The 27,674-nt window shown below is 38.2% G+C and overlaps 2 protein-coding genes across 4 annotated transcripts in view; one reads left to right on the plus strand and one right to left on the minus strand.

The window, feature by feature from the left end:
- The window catches only part of PLCE1 (phospholipase C epsilon 1), a 337,915-nt gene extending 332,818 nt beyond the window's left edge, over positions 1-5,097 (plus strand). Inside the window, exons 33-35 of the mRNA XM_039230185.1 lie at positions 34-249; positions 582-794; positions 3,492-5,097. Coding sequence (XP_039086116.1) covers positions 34-249; positions 582-770 — 405 coding nt within the window. The 3' untranslated portion in view covers positions 771-794; positions 3,492-5,097. The remainder of the gene's footprint in view (positions 1-33; positions 250-581; positions 795-3,491) is intronic.
- Positions 5,098-9,861: 4,764 nt separating this feature from the next.
- NOC3L (NOC3 like DNA replication regulator) overlaps positions 9,862-27,674 on the minus strand; it is a 28,609-nt gene continuing 10,796 nt past the window's right edge. Inside the window, exons 9-22 of one of the 3 annotated variants that reach the window (XM_039230156.1) lie at positions 24,757-24,932; positions 24,237-24,365; positions 20,344-20,475; positions 18,706-18,786; positions 18,292-18,392; positions 15,270-15,342; positions 15,119-15,182; positions 14,913-14,984; positions 14,148-14,329; positions 13,525-13,653; positions 12,521-12,618; positions 10,857-10,941; positions 10,392-10,519; positions 9,862-9,908 (exon numbers count right to left, since the gene is read on the minus strand). In XM_039230156.1, coding sequence (XP_039086087.1) covers positions 9,887-9,908; positions 10,392-10,519; positions 10,857-10,941; positions 12,521-12,618; positions 13,525-13,653; positions 14,148-14,329; positions 14,913-14,984; positions 15,119-15,182; positions 15,270-15,342; positions 18,292-18,392; positions 18,706-18,786; positions 20,344-20,475; positions 24,237-24,365; positions 24,757-24,932 — 1,472 coding nt within the window. In that variant the 3' untranslated portion in view covers positions 9,862-9,886. The other 2 variants (XM_039230158.1, XM_039230157.1) reach the window with 2 other exon arrangements.

Genomic DNA, 27,674 nt, shown 5'->3' on the forward strand with positions numbered 1-27,674 from the left:
TCTGTATTTAGTTGACTGTAATTTATCTTTCAGACCTTATGCAAAGCCAAGTATTCCTACAGCATTCTGAGCAATCCCAACCCGAGTGACTATGTGCTTTTGGAAGAGGTGGTGAAAGACACGACCAAGAAGTCTTCCACCCCAAAGTCCTCCCAGAGGGTCCTTTTGGATCAGGAGTGTGTGTTTCAAGCCCAAAGCAAGTGGAAAGGGGCAGGAAAATTCATCCTTAAGCTAAAGGAACAGGTGCAGGTAATGTTCAAGATTCTTTTGCTCTCTTCACAAAGTATTTGCTACACATGGTAACCAAATTTGGGAGCTCATGAAATCTAGAAGAAAGTTTCTGAGCCACGGGATAGAGTTGGGAGAAAGTCATTTGGCTCCACTTTCACTATGTGAAAAGAAAGGCGGTCCCTGCCACCCCTCTGTGAGTAAGCAGTCCTGAGAGGGGTGTCCCTCAGCACTTCTTCCCAAAGCGCTACTTACTAGAGAGGAAGAGGAAAGGGTTCTATGATAGCATGTCATGTGATTGAGGATCCCAGCTTTAACTTCATACCGATGGAAGGTTCTTTTTTTTCCCACAGGCATCCCGAGAAGACAAAAGGAAAGGCATTTCTTTTGCAAGTGAATTTAAGAAGTTCACCAAGTCAACTAAACAACCCCGAGGACTCCCATCACCTTCTCAGATTTTGGCCTCAGAAAGCATCCAAAATAAGGAGGAGAAACCTATGGGCAGCTTATCATCCAGTGATGCCATAGACTACCGACAATAACCAAGGTTGTAACATTTTCCCCAGGTACACTGAGTCATCACGCCATTCTGAAACAGGGACCAACTTAATTACTGTGAAAGGCCCAGTAGGAAGATGTCCCCTGAAGGCAGATAGGAATTGTACCCAAAAACAGGAAAAGAGCTCTGAAGGTTTATATACCTTTAACATTTATAATTTTAGACCTGCTGGGGTTGTAGATCACCAAACGAAGGCCCCGAGATAACCAACTTGTGCAACCTACTACATCAGCCTTATTTCATCAGACACAGAACTGCCTTAATTATTGCTCACTGTCCCGGACATTCTCAAAGGACCTCTGTGGGCCATTCAGCTCTCATTCCTTTGGATTTCTAGTTCCGTGTCCATTTTTAAGTTTGATTTAGCCTCAACAACCTCACCTTGGTCTGTCTCAATTAAAACAATAAAAACCTGGCATCCAGGATGTGATGGTTAAAAAGAAAGCAAAATAACCTAATAGCCTCTGTCTTGAAACTGCAGTAAATTAAGCCTTTGGTTGCCCGCCCACTGCTTGGCATTTACAGAGTAGACGTAAACAAATTACTGTATATAGAACCCAAATTTGAAAAAAAAAGAACTTGAGGAAACCAAACATAGACTTCTTTTTCATTTAGTTCCTAATGAACCCAAGGGATTATTAAAGCCCAGTTGTTACCTGCGTCACTGTAGTTCTAAAATTAATGAGACCGACAGCATAGTGAAGGCATTGCTGCTTATACTGTAGAGGTTGATCATCTGTCTTTATCACAATTAAGAATTTATTTAAATTGGAGATACTCACAATTAAAGACTTTACTGATACCTTTTGACAGGACCTAATCTGATTTATAATAGCACAGAAGGTAGTCCAGTACACTGAGCCCGTATTTCTACACTTAAGAAGAAGCTCTTAACCAGTGCCCCACACGACACGTGCAAAGCTCTTCCAAAACAGCCAGGGCCAAACACAGGAAACTCCCTCCTTCAGAATATCTGCATAACCAGCTATTCTGAGAGGTTTGAGTTTAGGTTTTGTACGTAAAGGCTCATCAGAAGGAACGCTCAGAACTACAGCAGCGAATCCACATCACATAACACCAGACAATAGTGAATACATGTAGAACAGCAAAGCCCTGACCTATGCCAGACTGAGAATGCTCAATACTCATTTTCTGTTGAGATACATCTGGAATCCCAATTTTTAAAAGTTCCAGGTGTGGAGTGCCTGGCTGACTCAGTTGATTAAGTGGCTAACTCTTGATTTCAGCTCAGGTCATGGTTCCCCTGGCTGGCTCGGTTGGTGGAGTGTGAGACTCTTGACGGGGTCATGAGTCTGAGCCCCACGTTAGGCACAGAGATTACAATTAATTGATCAATACATACATACATACATACATACATAAAAAGTTTCAGACCCACTTTCTTTTCTGTCCCAGGTTACTGAGATAATCAGCTGGGGCAGAATCAGCTTTCTTCAAAAGCCAAGTGAGCTTTGAGCATTAAGCATCAATGTTGAGCCTCTCCAGCTATTTAGAAAATGGCTCACCTTGGTAGTGAATCTGGAGCATGCCACTAAGGACAGTAATCAAAATCTAAAATGTTTTCCATGTCAAGAACTTAGCATCAAATGAATCACAGATGTGATGTTATTACATACCCCTATATTATAACCTCCACAGTTGACAATGGAATTATGCTCTGCACAATGGAGCCCTCACTGTGTCACGAGATTACATGAAGTACATCAGAATATAGCTCCACTGGAAATCTGACTTAAGACTAAGCTTTCAAAAAAAAAAAAAAAAGAATAAGCTTGCTATAACAAGCATTGTTAGGAGTAGGGGTGCGGGGTGATTCAGAGGTATGCCTTTGGACTGTACTTTTCTGTAGCAAGCAGACATTCAGAATCATTCAGCTGACCTCAGCTTTCCTTAAACTTGGGGAAGCTTCTCTTGAAAAACAGCCATGGGTGCATCTATGGGAACATGTATCTCATGTTATAAACTCCTTTACAAACTGTGTCCCCAAAATGGGCGCTTATGAGAAGAGAGACTTTTGGTGCTCGCGAGAAGGTAAGTATAGTGATTTTACTGCCTTTTGAGAACATTATTCTAAAATTTTTACCCCTAAAGTTTTAAAAGTTACCCTTTAATAATTTAAGAATTCCTGAAAAATTATGTACCTTACTCGTATCTGAAATAATGCAGAGTTGAAGGACCTAAACCTTTTAAAAAGTTGAAATTTATTTTGTGATTTAAAAAATCTTTCTAAAGTGTGTGGTGTTCAGAACAGAAATAAGCTCATGTTCCACCACCCAGGAGAATCATGTTATGATACTGTGAGTTTATAGCAAGCCTCTCCTTCAAAACCAGCCACCAGAGCTGCGAGTTTCTGTTGATTGAGCAAAACTAAACCCTGGCTATACTGCAAATGTTTCTGTTCCTTCATTTTAAATAGACTAACAAAGCGGGGCGCCTGGGTGGCTCAGTCGGTTAAGCATCTGACTTCAATTCAGGTCATGATCTAATGATTTGTGGGTTCGAGCCCCGCATCGGGCTCTGTGCTGACAGCTAGCTCAGAGCCTGGAGCCTATTTTGGATCCTGTGTCTCCCTCTCTCCCCGACCCTCCCCTGCTCACGCTGCCTCTCTCTCTCTTTCTCAGAAATAGATAAAACATTATAAATAAATAAATAAACTAACAAAGCTATGTATACAACTTTACAGGTGAAGACCTTTTGGTAAGAAGTTAAAGAGTGAACATGGTGGAAACAAATATAATTTCCTTATTTTCATTAGACTTAAACTGGAAACTGAGGATTTCTGAACTGAAGCCTTCTTGACACATGGTGTGAGGTCCACACTGAAGACAAGCAACATGGCACAGGGCTACCTACCAACCAACCAATTTCCTGATGAACGCAGCAGCGAAGCCCAGGAGACTGCCACTTTGCATATGTCAGCAGTTGGAAAAAAAACATTGCTAAGCTTGCAAAAACTGACTTAGAGCAAGGGTCAGCAAACTTTGTCCATAAAGGGCCAGATGGTAAATATTTTAGGGTTTATGGGCCATATGGCCTCTGTTGCAATTACTCAGATGGGCTGTTCCAGTGCAAAAGCAGCCATAGATGATCTATACATGAATGAGCGTAGCTATATTCCAATGAAACTATTTACAGACACTGAAATTGCAATTTCATATAGTTTTCAGATCACAAATAATCCTCTTTGGGGTTTCTTCCAGTCATTTAAAAATATAAAAGCTATTCTTAGTTCAAGAGCCATACAAATACTGGTAGCAGGCTGGATCTGGCCCAGGGCCATAGTTTGCTGACCTGACATAGAAAACTGGCAATAAGAGCCACAGAGGTCTGAAAACAAGCTAGGGTGGTCATGTATTTCATGGCTGACAATTGGAAACTTAAGGGCATTGCAAGTGTAAATATGTCCTATAAGTCATCAAAAAGTAATCTGATTTAGTTTCTATATTATGCACCACAGTGGACTCTGCTTTAACATTTCTTTTTACATAAAGGATGACATTGGTTTTTTTTTTTTTTAAGTTTATTGCTTATGTATTCACAGGTTATTCCACTTTTGGTTTTCACAAACTGAATTTAGAATGATGTATATAAATTAATATCTTCTGAGTTGTGACATCGTAACAAGAAATTTAACCATTTCTTAAAGTAAAAGTAGACTGAGTTGGTGTTCAAATTTATTTATTTGGCAAGGTTTTTACTGACACTGTACTTATATATTTATTATACATAGCTTTCTTGATATTGCTTATGGGTTTAGAAGCACTAGTGGTTCTAGCTCACTTTTTGAAGACAAATCTAAAAAAAAAAGTACGCTCTGAATAACTGACATAGACCAGAGTTTCATGTAAAAAAAAAAAAAAACAAAAAACCTTCATTTTCATTTCTGATTAATTGAAGAGCTGTTGATCCAAGTCGTAATTGCCATTTAAGGTAAATTATCTTTAAAATCTTGCTGTATAAAACGATAACGTAAGTATAAACGATTCTTATTCTTGGTATGAAGCGAATTATGACTTTTAAAATGGAATGAATGTGTGTCCCTCTAAAGTAAAATCCAAATTTTATCTTTCTGCTGATATTAAAATATTTTCTTCAAATGATAAAACAAAGTCCTAACCTTTTGAGAAGTTCTTTTTATACGAATTATAAAATGAGTAACATAGTTCCTTGTTCTTTACATACTCTAAAATCAGAAGTGTCAAAAGTATACCACACAGCGCCTGGGTGGCTTAGTTAAGTGTCTGACTTTGGCTCAGGTCATGATCTCATGGTTTGGGAGTTCAAGCCCCACATCGGGTTCGGTGCTGACAATGTGGAGGATTCTCTCCCTCTCCCTGCCCTTCCCCCACTTGCTCCCACACATGCTCTCTCTTTTTTTAAACGACTTTTTGTTTTGTTTTGTTTTTAATTTATTTCTGAGAGAGAGACAGCGTGAGCAAGGGAGGGTCAGAGAAAGAGAGGAAGATACAGAATCTGAAACAGGCTCCAAATTCTGAGCTAGCTGTCAGCACAGAGCTCAAAGCAGGGCTTGAACCCACAAACTGTAAGATCATGACCTGAGCCGAAGTCAGAGGCTTAAGTGACTGAGCCACCCAGGCGCCCCTTTCTCTCAAATAAAAACAAACTTAAAAAAAAAATAACACCATACAGCTTTCATGTTATTGGAAGGTCTTACTCGAAGTCTTAATGGTAGAGCAGTGACCACTTGCTTGTCAACAGAATTCAGGCTATTCCAGTTTGATTAAGTTTGCACAGTGCTACAGGTTTCTCTTCAAATAATCTATAACAAATGCACAACAAATGCCCACTAAAATAAAATTCCAGAAACACTTTATCATGCTTCTATAAATTTGGCATCTTTTCCTCTGGTTTGGCATACCGTGTATTGAAAACTGAATTACTGGCCTAAATGGCTAGAGTCAAAATGAAAACCTGTGCAGAGATGAGAAGCAATACTGATCTCTCTATAGAGTTTTATCACTTGGCCTTGATTCTAAGCTCCAGCCCCACCTCACCCCACCATCTTTAACATAGTTGATTTGGCTGCAGCCTGAATCAGAAACTTCCTGAGACTGAAGTGAGGCCAGGGTTTACAAGTGAATATATTGCCTATGCTGAACCCAACTTGGCTGTTCATTACCTTTTGAGGTGAAAGCACTTCCTCTATTTGAATCTTCGGGACTTTAGGAAGGACACACTGCTCAAATGTAAAGCGTTTACTCTATTACAACTAACTGGAACAACCTGGTGTTTGCCAAAAATATGAAATTTTTATTGTAGCTTATCTGAACCATCCAATTATGCTGGCATACCAAATGAAAGAAATTACCCTATTATTTACAATGAATAGAAAACGGCCACCTAGACTGTACCCACTAATACTTCAGTTTTCATACTACTAAAACTCTGGGTAGCAAACTTTTTATCAGTAAGTTGATGTGGAAAGCAATGTAAATAGGGGCACCTCAGTGGCTCAGTTGGTGAAGAGGCCAACTTCAGCTCAGGTCATGATCCTGGGTTTGTGGGTTCATGGGTTCAAGCCCTGGGTCAGGCTCTGTGCTCACAGCTCAGAGCCTGGAGCCTGCTTCAGATTCTGTGTCCCCCTCTCTCTGCCCCTCCCCTGCTCATGCTCTGTCTCTCTCTCAAAAATAATAAACATTTTAAAAAAGAATCTAAGTATGTAAGCTAGGTTTATTAAAAAGTTTTGAGGAAAAGTATTTGAAGATGCTTCACTAAAAAAGAAGGAGCATAAGTTGTGTTACTCCGTTAGGTGATGCCAACTTTACAGAATATATAGAGCACATGAGAAAGGATTAGATAAGAATCCAGCGTGGTCAGTGATGCTGAAAGAAGTAGACTAACTTCCTCTTGGTCACCTGTTCATCTGGAATTGGTTATTTTACAAAATAATGTTAGGCTGCATGATGGTTAAGGAATTGAGGCTAAGTTTGAGGGCAAATCTGTAGGAAGTTACAATACTATTTGAGCAGAAAGTGTCCTCTTGAGGGAACCGTTCTTTTCATGTCATCCTTTGCAAGTAAGTTATTTATAAATTCTCCAGTTGGGGGTAATAATTACAGCAACAAAAGTGAGTTACGGGTGCCTTGTTTTTAACTAAATTCACTTTCTTACTAAGGCCTCCCATCTCAATGGCTCTGGAAACACTGGAGGCTCTTTAATGAAGCGGGCCCCCTGCTGCCACACACCCACTCCTTCCTCAAACTACATCTTCCCCTTACTCTGTTCTCCCTCCCTAGCCAGTACCTCTGAAGACCTGTCCTCCTCTGGACAACCACCGGCCTTGCTTAATTCTGACAAGTAAGTTTGCCTTCTGCCTGGTAAAACTGAATTAACTCGGCCACACGAAACTCCACAACTCGGCCACACCAAGAGAAGAGTAGGATTTTCCTGGCTGGTGTCAGATCTCCAACTCAGAGGGGTGGGAGGCAGCCCACAGCCTACACGCTCTCTATATGGCTGCTTTGGACCCCTCCCAGTTGCTTCTGTCACATGAGCAGCAAAGTGAGAAGAGGTGAACACGGGACCCTCTGGAAAGTTAGTAGAAAAGGAAGATTGCCTCTTCCACCAAATCCAGCACTCATGATACGGTGTGCCGTCAACGTTTTATGTGTTCTTAGCCATCTCTAAGTATCAACTTCCTAAAAGGAATCTTTGGCTGATGGCTAAGGATTTGGACATGGGATGACCTGAAATAAGTGTTTTTTAAATACTGAATCTCCATGATTACCAAGCTATTCATCTCTTAGATCCAAAATATGCTATGCTCAACCAGATGATCAAGTAGTTCTATGAAATCTTTCCTAAGTCTCTGAACTTTGAAATAATTCACTCTGACACTGAATTAGGTAATGTTGCATTTATTTTCATGTTGTGTGAATGACCTGAATTAGCATGCAAGACCATGGAAGACTGAAGCTGTGTCCTACACTCATTATTACCGCACTTCACTTTTAAGTGCCTAGCATAGTGCTAAGCACATAGTAGGTGCTCGATATTGGTCTAGTTAAAAAAATATATCAAGGCTGTAAGCTAGTTATAGCCTCAGGATGTGTGTGTTTGTGTTTGTGTGTGTGTGTGTGTGTGTGTGTGTGTGTTACTATGATAGTTCTGAGAATGAAAACACAGGCCATGTGAGTTTATGCACAAATAGATTAGAGAATTTCATTCTCAAATTCATAAAGGGTATTCAAATACTAGATGTATAATTTTATGGTCCCACTGTGATTCTCTATATGTGTAACTAGAAGGTTAAAAACATAATACAAGTATGAAATTGTTGATGAATTTTTACTTCAAAATTGGTTTTTCACCTGAACTACAGTTTCTGCTGCCAAAGTGAAATATAAATGTATTTGTATATGTTTGGAAAATAAATGATTTGTGACATGCATTGGCCATTTGTGCACTGATGGGGAAAGACCATGTGGTCGTCCAAACATCTATTCATAACATTTATGGACTTGGTTTTATATCTACAATGTGGTTTAAAAGCAAATATTTATATATTAAATTGTACATTTTCATTAAATAATCAAGCCTACAAAAAACTTTTTAAAAACCACATATACAAATATATATAAAAATAATATATCAATTAAGTCATTTTCTATTTTCACTTACTTTATGAGGGGGGAAAAGGGCTTTAAGCTCTAGAACAAAGGGATTGGCTTTTATAGTTTTGAAGACATAGAGATCTATTTAGTTGGACATGCTGTGCATTTTTTTAAAATTATCACAAGAACAAGAAGCAGAGGAGTGCCTGGCTGGCTTAGTCAGTAGAGCATGCGGCTCTTGATCTCAGGACCATGAGTTCGAGCCCCACGCTGGGTGTGCAGATTGCTTAAATAAACAAACTTAAAAAAAAAAAAAAAAAAAAAAGCAGGCCAGGGCTCTAGGGTGGCTCAGCTCAGGTCATGATCTCCTCATTTTTGAGACTGAGCCTTGCATCAGGGCTCTGCACTGACAGTGTGGAGCCTGCTTGGGATTCCCTCTTGCCCTCTCTGCCCCTCCCCCATCTCTCTCTCTCTCTCAAAACAGAAAAAAAAAAATAGGAAGCAGAAAAAAGGTAGCTTGTTTTATTCAATTATTCACAGTAGAGAATATTTATAACCTGGTTGTAACAAAAACTTATTTCAGAGGTCATTCCTAGAATAACACAGTATCTTGGGTAAAATATTGCTTTTAATTATATTCATAAAGAAGAGGATTATATCTGTACAAAGGGGGAAGAGGGGGTAGAGGAGGGGAGGAAGGGAGAGAGGGAGGGGGGTAGGAGGAAAAGAAGAAGAAAAGCCCTTCAGTAGGCACCATTACCCTTAAATAGAGTTAAGTCTTAGACCTGGTTTTTCCACCCAGGAGCAGTTCTTCTCCCATCACCCTCCAGAGCACATCAGAAAATGTGAAGAAGTTTGAAGAAACCAGAATTACATTCAACCTTTCTTTGTAAGTAGCCATACTGAACACTCTCATCCTTTTTTTTAAAAGATCAAATTTGATTACTTCTTGAAGCGTATCATCCAGCAAGAGCCAATGATGTCCAATTTCAAGCTATTTTCTCTTTTCTCAAAAATCTTCATAAAAATATATTCACTCAAATATAGAATTTTTCTTATTTCCATCTACAGTGTTGCAAAAAATATGTATTTATTTCATTAGAAGGAGTTTTTGGTCAGGGTGCCTGGGTGGCTCAGTCAAGTTAAGTGTCTAACTCTTGATTTCAACTCAGGTCATGATCTCATGGGGGCTGATGGGATTGAGCTCCACATCAGGCTCTGCGCTGATAGCATAGAGCCTGCTTAGGATTTGCTCTCTCCTTTTCTCTCTGCTCTTGCCTGCTTGTACTCTCTCTCTCTCTCAAAATAAATAAATAAACATCAAAAGGGAAAAAAAAGGGGGCGCCTGGGTGGCTTAATTGGTTAAGCGTCTGACTTTCGCTTAGGTCATGATCTCGCGGTTCGTGGGTTTGAGCCCCGCGTCGGGCTCTATGCTGACTGCCAGCTCAGAGCCTGGAGCCTGTTTCAGAGTCTGTCACTCCCTCTCTCTCTGACCCTCCCCTGCTCACGCTGTCTCTCTCTCTCTCTCTTAGAAATAAATAAAACATTAAAAAAAAAAAACCACAACATTAATTTAAAAAAAAAAAAGGGGAAAAAAAGTTTTGGTCATTAAGAGTAGCTGAATGGTAAAAGGCAATCTCATGGTCTTGATTTTTCTGTGCTCTATGCCCTCGTTTTAATCTAGCAACAAATTCAATTAAATTCACTCTAAAGATTTTTTTTTTTTTTTTAAGTATAGCTTAAGATGTATATTAAGTCTTAAAAAGGCACCATAATTAAGAAACTTCCAAATACGGGGGGTAGGGGGCTCTCAATTCTCCTTAATGACATTTTCAGAATTGGGGCAGAACCCTGTTGCCATGCAAAGGGTAACTATGCCAACGCTGTTAAGTTTCTTAGGAAGCTTTCTTTATGTAAAAAGAGAATGTCCTAAATTAAAAATATGTCTCTATGTGCATCTAAACAAATACAAATATACAAGAAAGCCCATGGGCCTTTCACTCTTCTATCTCTGTAGTGATGTTGTCAAGTATCTGCTGAAATCCAGAGGCATGTGAGTAGAGACTTCACTGCAATGTCTTTTGATTAATTGATTTAAATCTTCATTCAAAAATGTATCCCCTTGTAAAACTTCATCCTGCAAAAATATTATAAGTACCTCATGTTAAAAGTTTTTATGCCTGGAAGAAAAGCCAATCTGTGAGCAAAATGGTAACAGCTGACCCCAGGCCAACACTTGAAACATAATACTGACATGTGCTGGGTCTTAGACATCTCTATACTGAACGAAACAGTCTCATGACTGTCTCCAGAGAATCTCAAACCCACAGATCTACTGTCAACTCCTAAACATGAGGAAAAAGAAAAAAAAAAAGGTACCTATAACACAATTAAGCAAGTTGGAATCATTTAATAAGAGACATCCTTAGTTTTTTATTTCATTTTTTAAAAAAAATACGAAAATTATCACATACCTTCCTTTTGGAACTTGAAGCTTGAACAGGAGGATTGAATGTCATTGTAGCCATGCTGTAAGTCTCAAAAAGTTCTGTAGCAGATCTATAATCACAGAAGAAAAGTAAAGACATCACTGTATCTGTAGAACTTAAAAATAATTAGACCGTACCCAAAGAGGACGACTCATTATTCTAAACATACAGTGAGGGCTAACATAATCCTGCTCTTAAAACCAACAAACCAACACATTCATATAAAATCAATCCTAAATTCCCATGTAATGACAATGTTATCCAACTAAATCCACCTCAGAGAGATCTGGTGTGCATTTAGAAATACAGGGCTAGACAAAGATAAGGCTGAGCAGAAGACCTCCAGCTTAATGTGATCAAATCCCAACTCAACCAGTTATGTGAACAATATGTAACTAAGTCATGGGAGGCCAGAGAAGTTATCCTCCATGGCTTTCAAACAGCTCAATCCTTCAGTTATTGGCCTAGATTAAATGTCCATACCCATGGGTGGAAATGAATCCTTAGTGATTTGGGGTTGGTTCACATTCACTGAAGGAAATTGGTAAAGGCCTACAACAGATCAGGGCAAGACCACCAGGAGTATCCTTTCTCAAGCTTTTGTAATAAACCCATCCTCTGTCTCCCTCCAGAGAAGGAAATTTCTGGCATAAATGAGGCAAACATTCAAAGTCTCAGACAAAAACATGCCATAAAAGGAACATGAATAAGAAAACTGACAATGTTTTCTCCTTCCTCTCCCTTTTAAAAGAAAAGGCTGAGGGCACCTGGGTGGCTCAGTCAGTTAAGTGTCCAACTTCAGCTCAGGTCATGATCCCAAGACTCATGAGTTGGAGCCCCACATCGGGCTCTCTGCCTATCAGCAGAGCCAGCTTTGGATCCTCTGTTCACCCCCATCTCTGCCCCTCCCTTACTTGTTATCTCTCTTTCAAAACAAATAAACTTAAAAAAATAAATAAAAACAGGGGTGCCGGGGTGGCTCAGTCAGTTAAGCATCCAATGATCTCACAGCCTGTGAGTTCGAGCCCCGCACTGGGCTTGATGCTACAGATCAGAGCCTGGAGGCTGCTTCCAATTCTATGTCTGCCCCTCCTCAGCTCATGCTCAGTCTCTCTCTCTCGAAAATAAACATTAAAAGTAAGAGAACAGGCACCCCTGTGTGAAATTTTTTAGAACAACAACAAAAAAAAAACATTAAGTGATTTCCAAAAACAAATTAACAAAAACACGCTTACAAAATTACAGGCGACATGTTTTCTACTTGGAACAATTCAAGAAGGTGAAGTGAGACCAAATCCAGATCAACTGGCACTTTATATTTAAAAAAAAAAAATTTTTTTTATGTTTTATTTCTGATAGAGAGAGAGAGAGACAGCGTGAGTAGGGGAGAGTCAGAAAGGGAGACACAGAATCCAAAACAGGCTCCAGGCTTTGAGCTAGCTGCCAGGACAGAGCCCGACGCAGGGCTTGAACCCATGAACCGTGAGATCATGACCTGAGCCGAAGTCAGACGCTTAACCAACTAAGCCACCCAGGCGCCCCTGGCACTTTATATTTTAAAATCTATTACTTTATAGAGCAGATTTCTCATAGCAAAGAGCACTCGACTACAACATGTAGTCTGATAATAAGGCAGTGCTGACTATTACCTCCGGCTCAACTCTGGTTTGAGCGCTTCCGAGCCTTCAGAAGGTGCTCCGGCAATCAGGTGAGCTGCAAACCTCTGCACGACGGGATGGTAATGTCTCTGAAGGGCAAGAACGACCACAGTTTGCACAGGTCAGTACTTTATGAAACACTAGCTGCAGCAATGATTTTCCTTAATAAACACTTTTAAATCATATATGTAATTCACAATAAGCATATCCCGACAAATATTCTCTTTGCTCAGAGGATGACAACATAAATCTGTTTGATGACCAAGTTACCACTGACGTAGCTTAGTCTTGCTTTTACAGTAAAAAAAAAAGAAAAAAAATCAAAAAGCAATTTCTCTTCTAGAGTGAAAAAAGTTAGTTTACAACAGGTTTCCTGAAACGTATTTGCTCCGAGCCTTCTCCTATGCATCCACACCATCAGATCACAACACAAACCGGGGTGAAACCGGGGTGATGTCAGTCTCCTCAGGTCAGACCCAATATCGATCTTCCGTTCTGAACAATTATGGGGAAAGACTGCAATAAATCTTTTAAACCGCATCCGCCCAAAATTGTCATTTTCTGCTTCCTTAGAAAATGTACCTCAACATTTTAAAGAATAGTAAGAGCAAAGTGAAATGTAGACTATTAAAACAGGAATTCTAGGGGCATCTGGGTTACTCAGTCAGTTAAGTGGCCGTTTTCAGCTCAGGTCATGATCTCGCAGTTCGTGAGTTCAAGCCCCACATCAGGCTCTGTGTGGACAACTCAGAGCTTAGAGCCTGCTTCAGATTATGGTCTCCCTCTCTCTCTCTCTCTCTCTCTCTGCCCCTCCCCTGCATGCACGTTCTCTCTACCAAAAATAAACAAACATTAGAAAAAAATTAAAACAAACAAACTCTCACAGGAATTCTCTAAAAGGCCATGCCAGAACAAAATATACAAAGGACTGGCAATAGCAACCACTTGGGGAAACACTGAAAAATACTGCTAACACAAAAACAGGGCATTCTTACCCGCAGCGCATGCAATTCCCAAAGAGCAGTGTTCTGGGCATTACAGTACTCAGGTTCGTCCAGCTCAGGAAGGAAAACCCCACTTCCCTGAGATTCATTGTCAAGCAACAGATCTGTTTTTGGGAAAGTCTGCAAAAATGTCACATAAAAAGAATTAATTAAATTAGTACTAGTAAAGAATGTTATTGGGTTGTGTGCTTTTATCTCTACTTAAATTTATTTTGATTTCTTGCTTATAGAAGAGCTATAAGAACATGTACTTTATATTTGTACTGACACAAAAATGTGTCCAACAATTAAGTGTTAAAAAAAAATGCAGAATAATGTACACAATAAAAAAAAAAACTGTGTTGTCTGTGTGCATGTGGTGTATGTGTTTATATACAAATAAAAGAGTCTGCTGGAAGGACCCAACGAAGGGTAAAAATAGGTTCCCTTCGGAGAGTGTCAGCAGGGGTGAGATGCTTTCCTTTTGTACTTTTATGTACTTCTTTTCTCACTGGATTTTGCCATTTTGCCATTATCACAGCAGTAACGTAAATGGGGAAAAGGATGCAAACAAGATAGCACTGTCTTGTCGCACCTACCAAAGCTTAGCTCTACTCGTTTGTATCTCTACTTACGTGCATTAATATTCTGTTAGTTGCTAAAATGCCAATGCTTGAATTTGGAAGAACATGAAGAGCAAGGGTACAAAGACGCTTGATGAAGGCAAGGGCTCTCTGCTGAGAAACCTGCTTTCTGCGCTTAGTTAGCATGACATCAAGGCACTGGAGTACAATCTCGACACCTTCGTTGGTAGCACCTACAACAGCAGATATACGCTTCAGGGCTGTTCTCGCTGCTTTTCCATTTCACAGCTTCACTGCACTCCAGAAAAACCCAAGATGAACGGTCATTCCCTGTCCCAAATCCTCTCCCTAACTAACGAAGTAGTGCCAGACTGCTCAGGAGATGCAGTGGTTATATCAAATCTCCAGTCAGTTCCAGAAGTTCTCTCTCTCCAACTTCTACATGAGGTTAAACACAGATGTGTGACACCAGAGGCCAGCATTTTATATGCCAATTTCAATTTCTCATTTTTCATGGACTCTAATACCAGTCACAAGATATTCTTAAAAGGTAAGTATTTATTAAAAACACAATATATAAAGACGCCTAGGTGGCTCAGTCGGTTTAACGTCTGGCTCTTGATTTGGGCTCAGGTCATGATCTCACGGTTCATGAGTTCAAGCCCCATGTCAGGCTCTGTGCTGATAGCATGGAGCCTGCTTGGGATTCTCTCTCTCCCTCTTTCTCTGCCCCACCTCTGTTCTCACTCTCTCTCTCAAAATAAATAAACTTAAAAAAGATTAAGAAAAAAAGACACAATATATAAATGTACATACCTGCATGTAACTTGAATAGTGTTTTATATAGATGTGTATAGAATTTCATTGGATCAATATTCAGAACATCACCTTTGAAATTACAACCAACAGCAATTAGGTATTTTACAGCCTCCAAAGGATTAATATTCAGAATGTCACCTTTGAATTACAAAAAACAACAATTAGGTATATTACAGCCTCCCAAGGTAAAGAAAATATCTTACCTTGGCCAGAAAGAATATGAAAAGCAGTCTGCACACAGTGAAGACTTTCTTGATAGCTCAGATCCTTGGGGAAAAAAGGGGGAAAAGAGATATTAAGAATAATAATTACCACTTATATCTTGAAAAGTAATTCATTAATAGAGTTACTTACACCAGACTCAATGAGAGTATGCAGTACTACTAATAAATCATCAAAAAACTCGACATTTATAAGGTGAGCAAACCTAGAATCAAACAGAGCTTAGTTAATAGGTAACCCAAAAACAGAAATAAAACAGTTAGAAATTAAACTTGACTTTAAAACCATATTTTTAATATTCCTTATTTCAATGTTAGTCACAATGGAGATGGTGGGGATTATTGAAATTTTTCATTAACTCAAATTGGCCTTCTGACAACACCCAGCATAAAAGAGATGAAGCACTATACAAAATGATAATATTTCAGAAATACTTCTGTCCTACAAAACAAGAACAAACAACTACCCAAGGAAACTACTCCATGCTGCTCTAACTCATAAAGGGGCCAGAAGAATCAGGTTCTAAGAAAATGGGGGGCAGGAAATGGGAAAGAAGAGTCTGTTATTTATAGGAATATGGATCCTATGAAAACTTTAAAAATAAAATGAGAATATTGGGCCTAGTATCTAGTTCAGGCTCTGTCATTAATTACCTATACAATCCTAGGTAAGTCACTTATCAGTCCTGGGCCTCTATGTCTAGAAAAAAACAGAGATCACACTATACAATAACAGAGGGAGAATCATCTGAAATATTAAATGTGAGAGTGCTCTGTACACTATAAAATAGTAGGCGCTAAAGTACTTAAAAGTCAATATATCTCTTCAGTATTAGTGCAAGAGCCTTTGACATTATATCTATCTTAGAAGTGGTACATTCCCTATGTACTAGTACAATCTTTTGTGGAGGCAAATGGGCAATATTTATCAAAATTTACAATGAGCAGACCCTCTGACCTGGCAATATATGCACACAAGGGCATGAAGATATTTCCAGTGCAGCACAGGGGACTGGTCAAATAAAAGTATTACTGATCCATAAAATAAAGTGTTATAAATGTAAAAACAAAACAAAAAAATTGGATGTAATCATGCCAAAACATGGAAAGATACTCAGAGTAACCATTTTATCAAAAAAGAAAAGTTGCAAACATAATAAGATTCCATTTGTGTGACAAAAGATGGGCAGACTGACCTATGTATTTAAGTACATAATTATAATTTTTTACAAGTACAAACTTGTATTTTTTTTACATTTATTAATTTATTTTGAGAGAGAGAAAGCATGAGAGGGGCAGGGGCAGAGAGAGGAGAGAGCAAGAATCCCAAGCAGGCTCCACACGCCAACTTGAGGCCTGATGCAGGGCTCAAACTCACAAACCAAGAGATCATGACCTGAGTCAAAGTTGGATGCACAACCGAATAAGCAACCCAGGTGACCCTGTGTTTTAAATTTTATATTCTTCTGCATCATTTTAATTTTTTAAAACCTTTTTTAATGTTTATTTCTGAGGAGAGAGAGAGACACAAAATGCGAGCAGAGAAGGGACAGACAGAGGGAGACGCAGATTCTGAAGCAGGCTCCAGGCTCCGAGCTGTCAGTACAGACCCTGACATGGGGCTTGAACTCACGAGCTACAAGATCATGACCTGAGCCAAAGTTGGATGCTTAACTGACTGAGCCACCCAGGTGCCCCTGCATCATTTGAATTTTTAAAATAAGTATGACTAAAAACTTTTTTTAAATAAAGCAACTGGTCATTGAAAAGCGAACAGTAGGCCCTCTCTTTGAATCCTTTAATAACAAGGCCCAATTTTATAATCCCACTGTCAAATAGTTCCAGTCATTAGAAAGTAATGTCTTATGGGGGTGCCTGGGTGGCTCAGTCAGTTAAAAATCCAACTTTGGCTTGGGTCATGATCTTGCAGTTCGTGGGCTCAAGACCCGTGTCAGACTCTATGCAGACAGCTCAGGACCTGGAGCCTGCTTCGGATTCTGTGTCTCCCTCTCTCTCGGCCCCTTCCCCACTAATACTCTGTCTGGCTCTTTCAAAAATAAATAAACTTTTAAAAAAAGTTTTTTTTAAATAGGGGGACCTGGGTGGCTCTCAAGTCAGTTAAGCATCCGACTTTGGTTTGGGTCATGATCTCACTGTTCGTGGGGTCAAGCCCCGTATCAGGCTCTAGGCAGACAGCTCAGAATCTAGAGCCTGCTTCAGATTCTCTGTCTCTCTCTCTGCCTCTCCCCCATTCACACTCTGTGTGTGTGTGTGTGTGTGTGTGTGTGTCTCTCAAAAATAAATAAACATTTAAAAAATAAAGAAAGTAATGTCTTATCCTAAACGGAACTTGCTTTTTCTCTATCTTCCAACCATCAGCCCTATTTCTGAAGCTGTGCTGTCCAACAATGACAGCCTAGCCACACACTATTAGGCACTTAAAATGGGGCTAGTCGAAATTGAACAATGCTATAAGTATAATATACATCAGTTTTTGAAGATTTTATGGAAAAAATACTAAGTAACTCCTTAATAATGCTGAATATATGTCAAAATAATATTTTAGATAAATTGAGTTCAATAAAATATATCAAAATTAATTTCACAATTTTTTTTACTTTTTTAATGTGGCTAACTGAATACTTTATGTAGCTAGTTCACATTATATTTCTATTACACTGTTCTATAGGATACTACCTCAAATAACTGGAAATCCATCACAAAAACCATTATTCTAGCTCACATCCCCCAAAGGTTCACTGGAATATACCAAAAGCTCTCTTTTCTTATACAGGACTCGAGAAATGAGGTGCAGGCAGAGATATGACAGACTTAAAAGTTGCCTGCAAGGACCACTCAAAACTAACAGTGGATAACTCACCACAACACAAAAGGAACAAAGAACCGTGAGATGAACCTTAGGGAGCCCCAGAGCTTGGTAAGTAGAAAGAAGGAATTACCGAAGGAGATTTAAAAAATAAAAAGTTCAAGATGAGAAAACTAAAGAATGTTATGAACAATTTCAAGGAAAGGCTGGTGACAAAGAAGGAGAGAACTGAGAAGGTCACGGGGTCACCATGTTTAAGTTTCATGATTTTTTTGGTCTTTTTTAATTTACAAGGAATCTAAAAGACTTCAACCTACACAGCCCTTACTTGGCAAGACCTTCTAGAACTGTTGGCAGGAGAGGTGACCTCTGGGCCTTCTTCAATATTCTGAAGTAGGTTACAAACACAATATTCAAAGTCTCCGTGTGCTGGCAAAAGAAATAAAATGACTTTAGTATAACCTTGTATATTTTCCCGAGTTACCAGAAAGATGACTTTCAAAGCTCACCCTTTTTTGTCCCTTCCCAACCCTCTCCAAAACCCAATCTTAGGAGCTTCAAACAGAATGAAGGCATGCACTGTGGCATCTCCTAAGACCAGCACTGATCATGCCAGTTTCTTGCATATGGAAGCCTCATGAAATAAACCAAGATTATACAACTACAAATTGAAACAATAATCTCAAGTTAAAACCCTTTAACAAAACATTCTACAAGCATGAGAGAATGTGAAACTGCTTACCAGTTTAAGTTTTTTCTCAGTGCTCTCTGAAGCTTCTGCCTCTAGAAGTTCTCTCTCTAATTTCTCTTCTGCCTTCTTCCACTGGAAAGAAACAGGGAAAGAACAAGAGGATACAGTGCTGAGTGAAAAAGCTTCAGAGAGGCATAATATATAAATATTCTGAAACACATACCCTAGGCGGTCTATGAACACAGATATAAGCAAAAGTACACAGACCTGGAGAAGCAGTATACACAAACCAAACTCAGGACAGTGGCTGCCTCCTGAGGGAAAGGCAGAGGAACAAGACTGGGGAGAGGAACAGAAGGGATTCTAACTCTATCACTGATGGTTTCAAGAACAAAATTGAAATGTTGCACTATATGCTCACTAACTTAGATATAAATTTTTTAAAAATTTTTAAAAAAATTAAGAGATCAAAAAAAAAATCTCAAAATAAAACAAATTAAGTCTATATGTTTGCTCATTGTGAATGGCAGACACATGAGATATGCTATTCTCTGTAGTTTTTCCATAACTTAAATTTTTTCAAAAGAGGAAAAAAAGGGAAGAACACACTGAGCCCAGAAATAATTCTTATTGTTAAATCATCTATAACATGGAAATGAGTCATAGCAATAGTTCCTAAACACACTTACATACAACGCATAAAGCCAGATACTTTATAGAAACTCAACAAAATATCAGTGTTTTCCACTTCCTTATGTTGTAAAAGCAGCAAACAGTGGTTGCTAAGCTACATGAGATGCAGGGGACCAACTGACAAGAGTTTCCTTCCTGCATGCAAAGTTAAGGAGCTGCCATGTTCTTAGTGGGTCTTTTGTTTCCCCATCACAGCTACATTCATGCTATTCCTAACACGGATTCCAATTTATATTAGAATAGTATGGTATAAATAATTAAAATATTTACCTTCATTTGTTTGCAATTATTATATCTATTTTGGTACTTCTGTCCTATTTTCAAACTTTATTAGACATATTCAAAAATAGATACCCCTGAAAATGTTTTGTTTTGTTTTTATAGGCAATTTGATAACCCTAATAAGATGTTTAGAAATGTTCTGAGAAATAATGATAGTGATGGTGGTGGTGGTGGTGATTAAGGTTTATAAAGCATCCCCAGTGTCAAACACTTGCTAAGTGCTTTACATACATCATCTTATTAAAATGTACAGTGACCCACGAGGTAGGTGCCATTACTAGCTCCATTTGTCAAAAAAAAAAAAAAAAAAGTTACCAAGGTCTTGTACTAAATAAGCAAGGGGCTGGAATTTCAACTTAAGTTTTAAATATAAGCCAAAAAAGAAATGTAGTTCAATTACCAAAAATCCACTTTGCTGCCAACTGTATAAGAATGTCGCCTTTCTGTCAAGGAAGTGTTCTGTGTATCACAATGAATCTAAGGCCATCTAAAGAGCAAAAAAATAAAAGCCAGCACAGCAAGGACATCTTTTCAGCTACTGCTCTTTCTGCCAGTGAATTGTTAATTAATTCAATAAGACATTTCTTTGCAAGAAGTAGAAAAAATAAAATTCTGTAAACATTAGGTTTTAACATATTTATATTTAACTATGATCTCTTCCTATGCCTACACTATTTTAATCTCAAATCAAACAAAAAAGGAAATCAACCAAACCTTTCTCTGCATTCTTGAAAGAGTTATTCTCTTTTCCTTGAAAGTCATGAACTTTTTCGGTTTATTAATGTCCTCTGTATCTTTTTTCACTTCTACTTCCTTGATTCTTAAGCACAAGAATGTTTTTAACATCTAATATGAAGAAAACACAATATACAGCTTAATATTTATATTGCCCTCAAAACCTTTACAGAAAAGCATTTAACAATGTTAATCCCTTCCTCTGTAAAAAGAAAAAAAAGAAAAAAACTGTGACACATCTCTTTTATCACATTTCATACAAAATACTATCATGCTATTGCTAAACATATTTGGCAATTTGTGTCTATAAAAGGACATAATTTTTGGCTAAATACACATAAAATTATGATGCACTGTAAGGAGTATAAGGAAGAGAGAACACATTACCCCGGGATCAGTCAATAGCCCAAAAAAAAGGTATGGGCCAGTATGGAAGGAAAGGATATAAGTTACATTACTTCCAAACCAACTTTAATTTACCAAACCAGACTCCATTTTGTAGTCAACACTTCTAATCATCAGCTTCCTACCCCCCATTAAGAAAACAAACATGTAGACCAATGTTATTAATTTTAAGATGTTATTTTCCTTTAAGCCAATGGGCCCCCAACTACAGCAAACATGAGAATCATCTGGAGGACTTGTTAAAAAACAAACAGCTGGGCTCTATTCCGAGTTTCTGATTCACTAGGTCTGGAGTGAATTCTGGGCCCCATAATTTTTATTTCTAATTCCCAGCTGACGCTCATCTAGGGACCATAAACCACTGCCTTAGGCCATTCAAAAAATCCAAAATTTGGAAATTGGTGTTTTGTGTACTACAGCAACCATCCAAACACAAAGACAAAAGGGAAAATCCTAATTTCCTTTGGGAGAAAACACTCTCCTGCCTTCCTGCAGTCATAGCAGCATTCCTGGAAAAAACACTTGAGAGCTACACATTTGTTTTATTCCGATGTTCTAATACATACATTTGGAAGAAAGCAAAGTATTTCAGTCTACAGAGTTTAAAGCACAGAATGGAAACAAGAAAGAAAAGCATAAACAGTGAACATGAAGTCATCCTAGATACCAGAAAGATCAACTGGAGTATTCTCTAGGGATTTTATGTGCTCATAAAGTATCACTCACAAATAAAAAATAATAACTCCAGATTAAAGATGGTCAACTTTAAAAGACAGACACCAAGAATACACAATGAAGAAAGGATAGTCTCTTCAATAAACAGTGTTGAGAAAACTGGACGTCCACATGCAGAAGAGTGAAACCGGGCCCCTATGTTACACCACTCACAAAAAATTAACTTGAAATGGATTAAAGACTTAAAAATAAGACCTGAAACCTAGAAGAAAACAGAAGGAAAAAGCTCCTTCGTGTTGGTCTTAGTAATGATTTTTTTGGATAGAACACCAAAAAGCACAGGCACAAAAGCAAAAATAAACAAGAGGGACTACATTAAATAGTTCCTGCAAGCAAAAGAAACCATCAACAAAATGAAAAGGCAACCTACCAAATGAGAGAAGATATCTGTAAGCCACATATCTAACAAGGAGTTAATATCTAAAATATACAAGAAATTCCTACAACTCAACAGCAAAAAGCAAATACCTGATTTAAAAAACGGGCAAAAGACCTGAATAGACATTTTTCCAAAGAAGACATACAACAAATGAAAAGGTGCTCAACAGTACTAATCATCAGGGAAATGCAAACCAAAATCACAATGAAATATCACCTCACACCAGTTAGAATGGCTATTATCAAAAAGCTAATATGGGCACCTGGCTGGCTCATTCAGAGGAGCATGCAACTCTCGATCTTGGGGTTGAGTTCGAGCCCCACGCTGGGTGTGGAGATTACATAAATAAATAAATAAACTTAAAAAAAAAATAAGAGAAAACAAGTATTAGGACATGAAAAGGAAACCCTGGTATACTACTGATAGGAATGCAAATTGGTACAGCCATGGAAAACAGCATGAAATCTCCTAAAAAAATTAAAACAGAATTATCATACGATCCAGCAATCCTACTTCTGGGGATATATTCAAAGGAAATGAAATCAGTATCTCAAAGAGATATCTGCACCCCTATGTTCACTGCAGCATTATTCATAATATACATTGAAGATACAGAAACAGCCTATGTGTCCACCAACAGATCAATAAATATAGAAACTGTGCTATATACATGCAATGAAATATTATTCATCCACTAAAAAGAAGGATCCTGGCATTTGTCACCACAGGGATGAACCCAGAGGACATCATGCTAAGGGAAATAAGCCAGACATGGTAATATAAATACTGTATGCCCTCACTTAAACGTGGAATCTAAAAAAGTCAAATGCATACTAAAAATAGCAGTGGCCAGGATATGGGGGAAACAAGGAAATGTCAAAGGATACACACTTTCAGTTATAAGATGAATAAGCTCTGAGGATCTAATTTGCAGCATAGTAATTATAGTTAATAATATTGTGTAACTTGAAATTTACTGAGAGTAAATCTTCAGTATTCTCATCACAAAAAAAGGAATAGACGACAGATGTGTTTATTAACTTGACCATGGTAATCATTTCACAACATATAGTATACTAAATCATCATGTTGTATACCTTAAAAAAAAATGCATCGTACAACCTAAATATATACCAAAAAAACCCCCCAAAAAACAAAAACCCAACAAATTAAAGAATGTGGTTTATATTATAGCATCACTAAAATGGAAGTGTTTCCCTATGAGCAAGTTTCATGTTCAAGCCTTAGTATCGTATCACTCTACAGTTCTGAGTAAAAACACTAAATATTTTCTCTTAAGCCCAATATTTATCATTTTAGCTGTTCAGCTGAAATTACCAGCTTTGAGAAATGAAAGGGATTAGGTAGCAAAGAAAGACCTGAAATAGGGAATAAAACACTTCTAGAAAAAATCACCTTAGCAATCAAAACTATAGGACTAAAAATGAAGTCAATAAAAATATCTAAGACCCAAATGAAGACAACTATAAAATTTCACTTAAGAACACAAAAAGGCTTCTTTAAGAAGCCCTTAAATAAATGGCATAGATATATTCTTGAATAGAAAAAAATTAATTCTGTAACTATCTTAATTCTCCCAAACTAATCTATACTTTGACTCAATTCCAATCAGATTCTCTGTGTGGATTATTTTGGGAAAAGGAAGCAAAAGAAGCTCACTCTAAATTCCATTTAAAATAACACATAAAAGTAATTTAAAATATTCTGGAGAATAAAAAAAAAAAAAAAAAGAAGGTCCAGGGCTTTTATCAGTAATACCCATTTTGATCAGTACCATCCTACCAGAAATTAGGTGAACTACAGTTCATTACAGATGAACTATGTACTACATATAAAGCTCTGGTTACTAAAAACAGTACATTACATGTGGGGGATTTACTGAATCAACAGAACAGGAAGTTCAGAAATAAAATTTTGTGTAAAGATTTAATGAAAAATGAAGGCAGCATTTTAAATCAGTAGCAAAAGGGAAATGGTATTGGAATAACTGACCATCTGTTTCAAAAAAGTACATATACACATCAGATCTGCAATCATACCATTCACACATGCAAAAAGATGTCAAGTGGATTAAATACTTAAATATAAAAATTAACACTCTTCTGGAAGGAGAGAATCTATAATCTTGGGATCAAGGAGGTTCTTACATGAATGACAAAAATACATGTAAACAAGTAGATATATTTATATAGAAAAACATCTAGAAGAATACACAATAAATTATTAGGAGTTATACCTGGGGAATTTTCTACTTTATACACTTCTACAAAGAATAAAATTCTTCATAACTGTTGTAATGTAAAAACAAAATGCAAAGAAAAGAATGGCTTACCTCTGGTCTAACTTCATAATTTCTGCCCTTCACAAAACCAGAAATCACTTTAATTACACCCAGGGAAGCTTGGCCTAATTTATCTTGTTTAAACAGTTTCTTTACTGCCTCACAGCACAATTCAGATATCTGAAAAAGAAAATGTTACACTCAGCCAACGTTTCTCAACTTTGGCACCACTGACATGGTAGGCCGGACAGTTCTTCACTGGGGGAGGCCGTCCTGTGCATTGTGGGATGTTTAGAAGTGCCCCAGTCCTGACCCGCTAGATGCCAGTAGTAGCCCTGGGAGGCAGTTGTGACCAAACTGCGAGCAGCCAGGCCTAATGATCCCCAGAGGGCAGAACCACCTCCTGCTCAGAACCACCACACTATGTTTCTGTTCAAAGAATTTTCTTAGAGACCGTGTTTAACAAAATGACCCTATTTCAGTAATAAATCATAGCTCCAGAAGAATTCTCAAAGAGAAAAAATAATTATAATCACAAAGCCCACAACAACATACACTTAATGCAACCCACCGACTTTGACACGTCATTCATGAGAGGAACGATCAGTACAATGATGTTGTTGTGAAAGTTGAAATGAGGCAGCGCCACCAACAGCTCACACAGGCTCTTCACAGCCACTTCTGCCAGTCCTTTGTATGCCTTTAAGGAAACTACATTACTTTTCTTCAGTTTCCTTTGCTTCCAATCTAACCAAAAGATACATGTAGTTACTTCACTCGTTGATCTAAACTTCAACTAATTAGCATTTTTTCAATAATCTGTAATAACATGACAACTCAATACACTAGACATATTCTTGAGTTGTGTCTGCACTGAGACACAAGTACAATGGTTACCATTAAAATTTATCTGCCATCATCCGTGGCCTCATTGTAACCGTGATGTTAAGAACCTTCTTGGCTTTTTATACATACTAAAAGATGTTATCATTAGGGGAAAAAGATCTCAGGGATAAAGGGGTTGGGGGAGACAGGGAACTGAATACCTTAAAGGAATCCCTGGGCTAGGCTCGAGCAGACTTTCCCCAAAACACTAGACTACAAGTCAAGAAGCCTGGGTTCAAATCCCAATCATCTATTAACTGGCTGGTGAATATGAGCAAATTCCAGATTCTGACCCCAATCACTTCCATGTTCCGAAAACTCTGAGAATCCAACACATCGTTTCTCCTGACTTCTTGCTGATGCTCACTATGGTATCTTTACCCAGGAGGGCCAGAAGAGATTTAAATTTTCCTTCAAAATAGCCAGTAAGTCACAATACCTCTTTTCTAGAAGTTTCTACACACATACTCTGCTACTATAACATAGCATCTTAAATATAAAAATATGGTTTTTCTACAGTAGGTTCAACACCTCCCTCTACATCATATACAACCAGAAATAAGACAGTATGAATGATAGTGCCTTTGTTTTAAACTTGCTTCTCACGTATGAGTTTTCCTTACACAGGCCATATTCATAAGAATCATATCTTCTATTTACTTAAAGCTGATGAGACTTCATAATGAATGGAGGATAAACAAAATATGATATAGATATATATATATATATACAATGGAGTATTATTCAGTCTTAAAAAGAGGAAATTTTTACACATGCTATAAAAATCTTGAAGACATTATGCTAAGTGAAATAAATAAGCCAGTCACGCAGGGACAAATACTACATAGTTTTATTTATGAGGTTCCTAGAGTAGTCAAATCCACATTAAATTCAAATTAGGAAGCAGAATGGTGGCTGCCAGGGTTGGAGGCAAGAGGAAATGGGTAGTTAATGTTTAATAGTTACAAAATTTCAGCTGGGGAAGATGGATAAGTTCTGGAGATGGATAGTGGTGATTCCTGCACAACACTGTGGATTTACTTAATGCCACCATACAATACACTTTAAAAATAGTTAAAATGATACATTTTATACCTATTTTACCTTTTTTTTTTAATTTAAAAAGATGACTTCATAGGGGCTCGTGGGTGGCTCAGTCAGTTGAGTGTCTGACTTCAGCTCAGTTCAGGATCTCAGTTTGTGGGTTCAAGCCCCGCGTCTCTCTCAGTCCCTCCCCCGCTTGCGCACGCGCGCTCTCTCTCAAAAATAAATAATTTTTAAAAAAAAAAGATGACTTCATAATGGTTCAAGCTGGTTAGAAAAGGCCTACACGTCCATGGTGCAATACAGAGGCCACTAGCCACATGGGACAATTGAGTACCTGAAATGTGGCTAGTCCAAATTCAGATATACTGGGTGAGATATGCACCAGATTTTGAACTTAGTACAAAAAAAAGAATGTGGGATGCCTAGGTGGCTCAGTCGGTTAAGCGTCTGACTTTGGCTCAGGTAATGATTTCATGGTTCATGAGTTCGAGCCCATGTCAGGCTCTGTGCTGACAGCTTGGAGCCTGGAGCCTGCTTCAGATTCTGTGTCTCCCTCTCTCTCTGTTCCTCCCCTACTTGCACTCTATCTTCTCTCTCTCTCTCAAAAATAAAGATTAAAAAAATTTTTTAAAAAAATGTAAGATACCTTGCTAATTTTTAAAATTTATTACATGTTGGGACGCCTGAGTGGCTTAGTCGGTTAAGCATCTTGATCATGATCATTTCAGCTCATGATCTCACAGTTCATGAGTTCCAGCCCCTCTGTGCTGACAGTTCCTATAAGCACCTTGAGATTCTCTCTCTCACCTTCTCTCTGCCCCTCTCCAACTCATGCACACATGTGCTCTCTCTCAAAATAAATAATCTTCACAAAAAATTTTTTAATTGATTACGTGTTGAAATAATTTGAATATATACATAGTAATTCCATTGCTTATTACTTTTTTTAGTGTGGTTACATACTTTTATTTTTTAAATGATGTAGGGGTCTCATTTCCATTGGATAATGCTGGTCTACACAAAGTTCCTAGGCCTTACAATGTATGCTATTAAGTAGGCTCCAGCTGGGATGCCAGAGCATAGAAGCAACATCTATGGTACCCACCCCTACTTCCACTATACTCCCTCCTGCCCTTACTGGACCAACAGGATTCGGTAGTCCTGTTCCAGCTGAGACAGCATGGGGGTGACCTGTAGGCCCAGCACTGAGTAAAGGAGCCCAACTGAGTCAAGTGAAAGCACCTGACCTAGGCAACCGAATTCCTTCTCCATTCATGTTCCAATTTTTCCTATGCTCTTCCTTTTCTGAAGAGAAAGAGGTAAGGGTTTGAAGGACCAGTTTATCATCCAGTATGACTGACTTCTAAGTCCCTCTTCAAGGCACTAATTTCATCTACTCAAGTCATCCTTCTCCCCTACCTACCCTCTCCAAATAATAACCAGCAGAATAAATTCCAACCATTCACAAATTCAAGAAACCTATTAACTACTTACTAGGGAAAGGACTGCAGCAACAATAACAGTAATAGCTGATCACATACAGTGATCACATACAGG

This window comes from Hyaena hyaena, unplaced genomic scaffold (genome assembly GCF_003009895.1).
Source record: "Hyaena hyaena isolate Hyena2069 unplaced genomic scaffold, ASM300989v1 scaffold_44, whole genome shotgun sequence".
Taxonomy (NCBI): domain Eukaryota; kingdom Metazoa; phylum Chordata; class Mammalia; order Carnivora; family Hyaenidae; genus Hyaena; species Hyaena hyaena.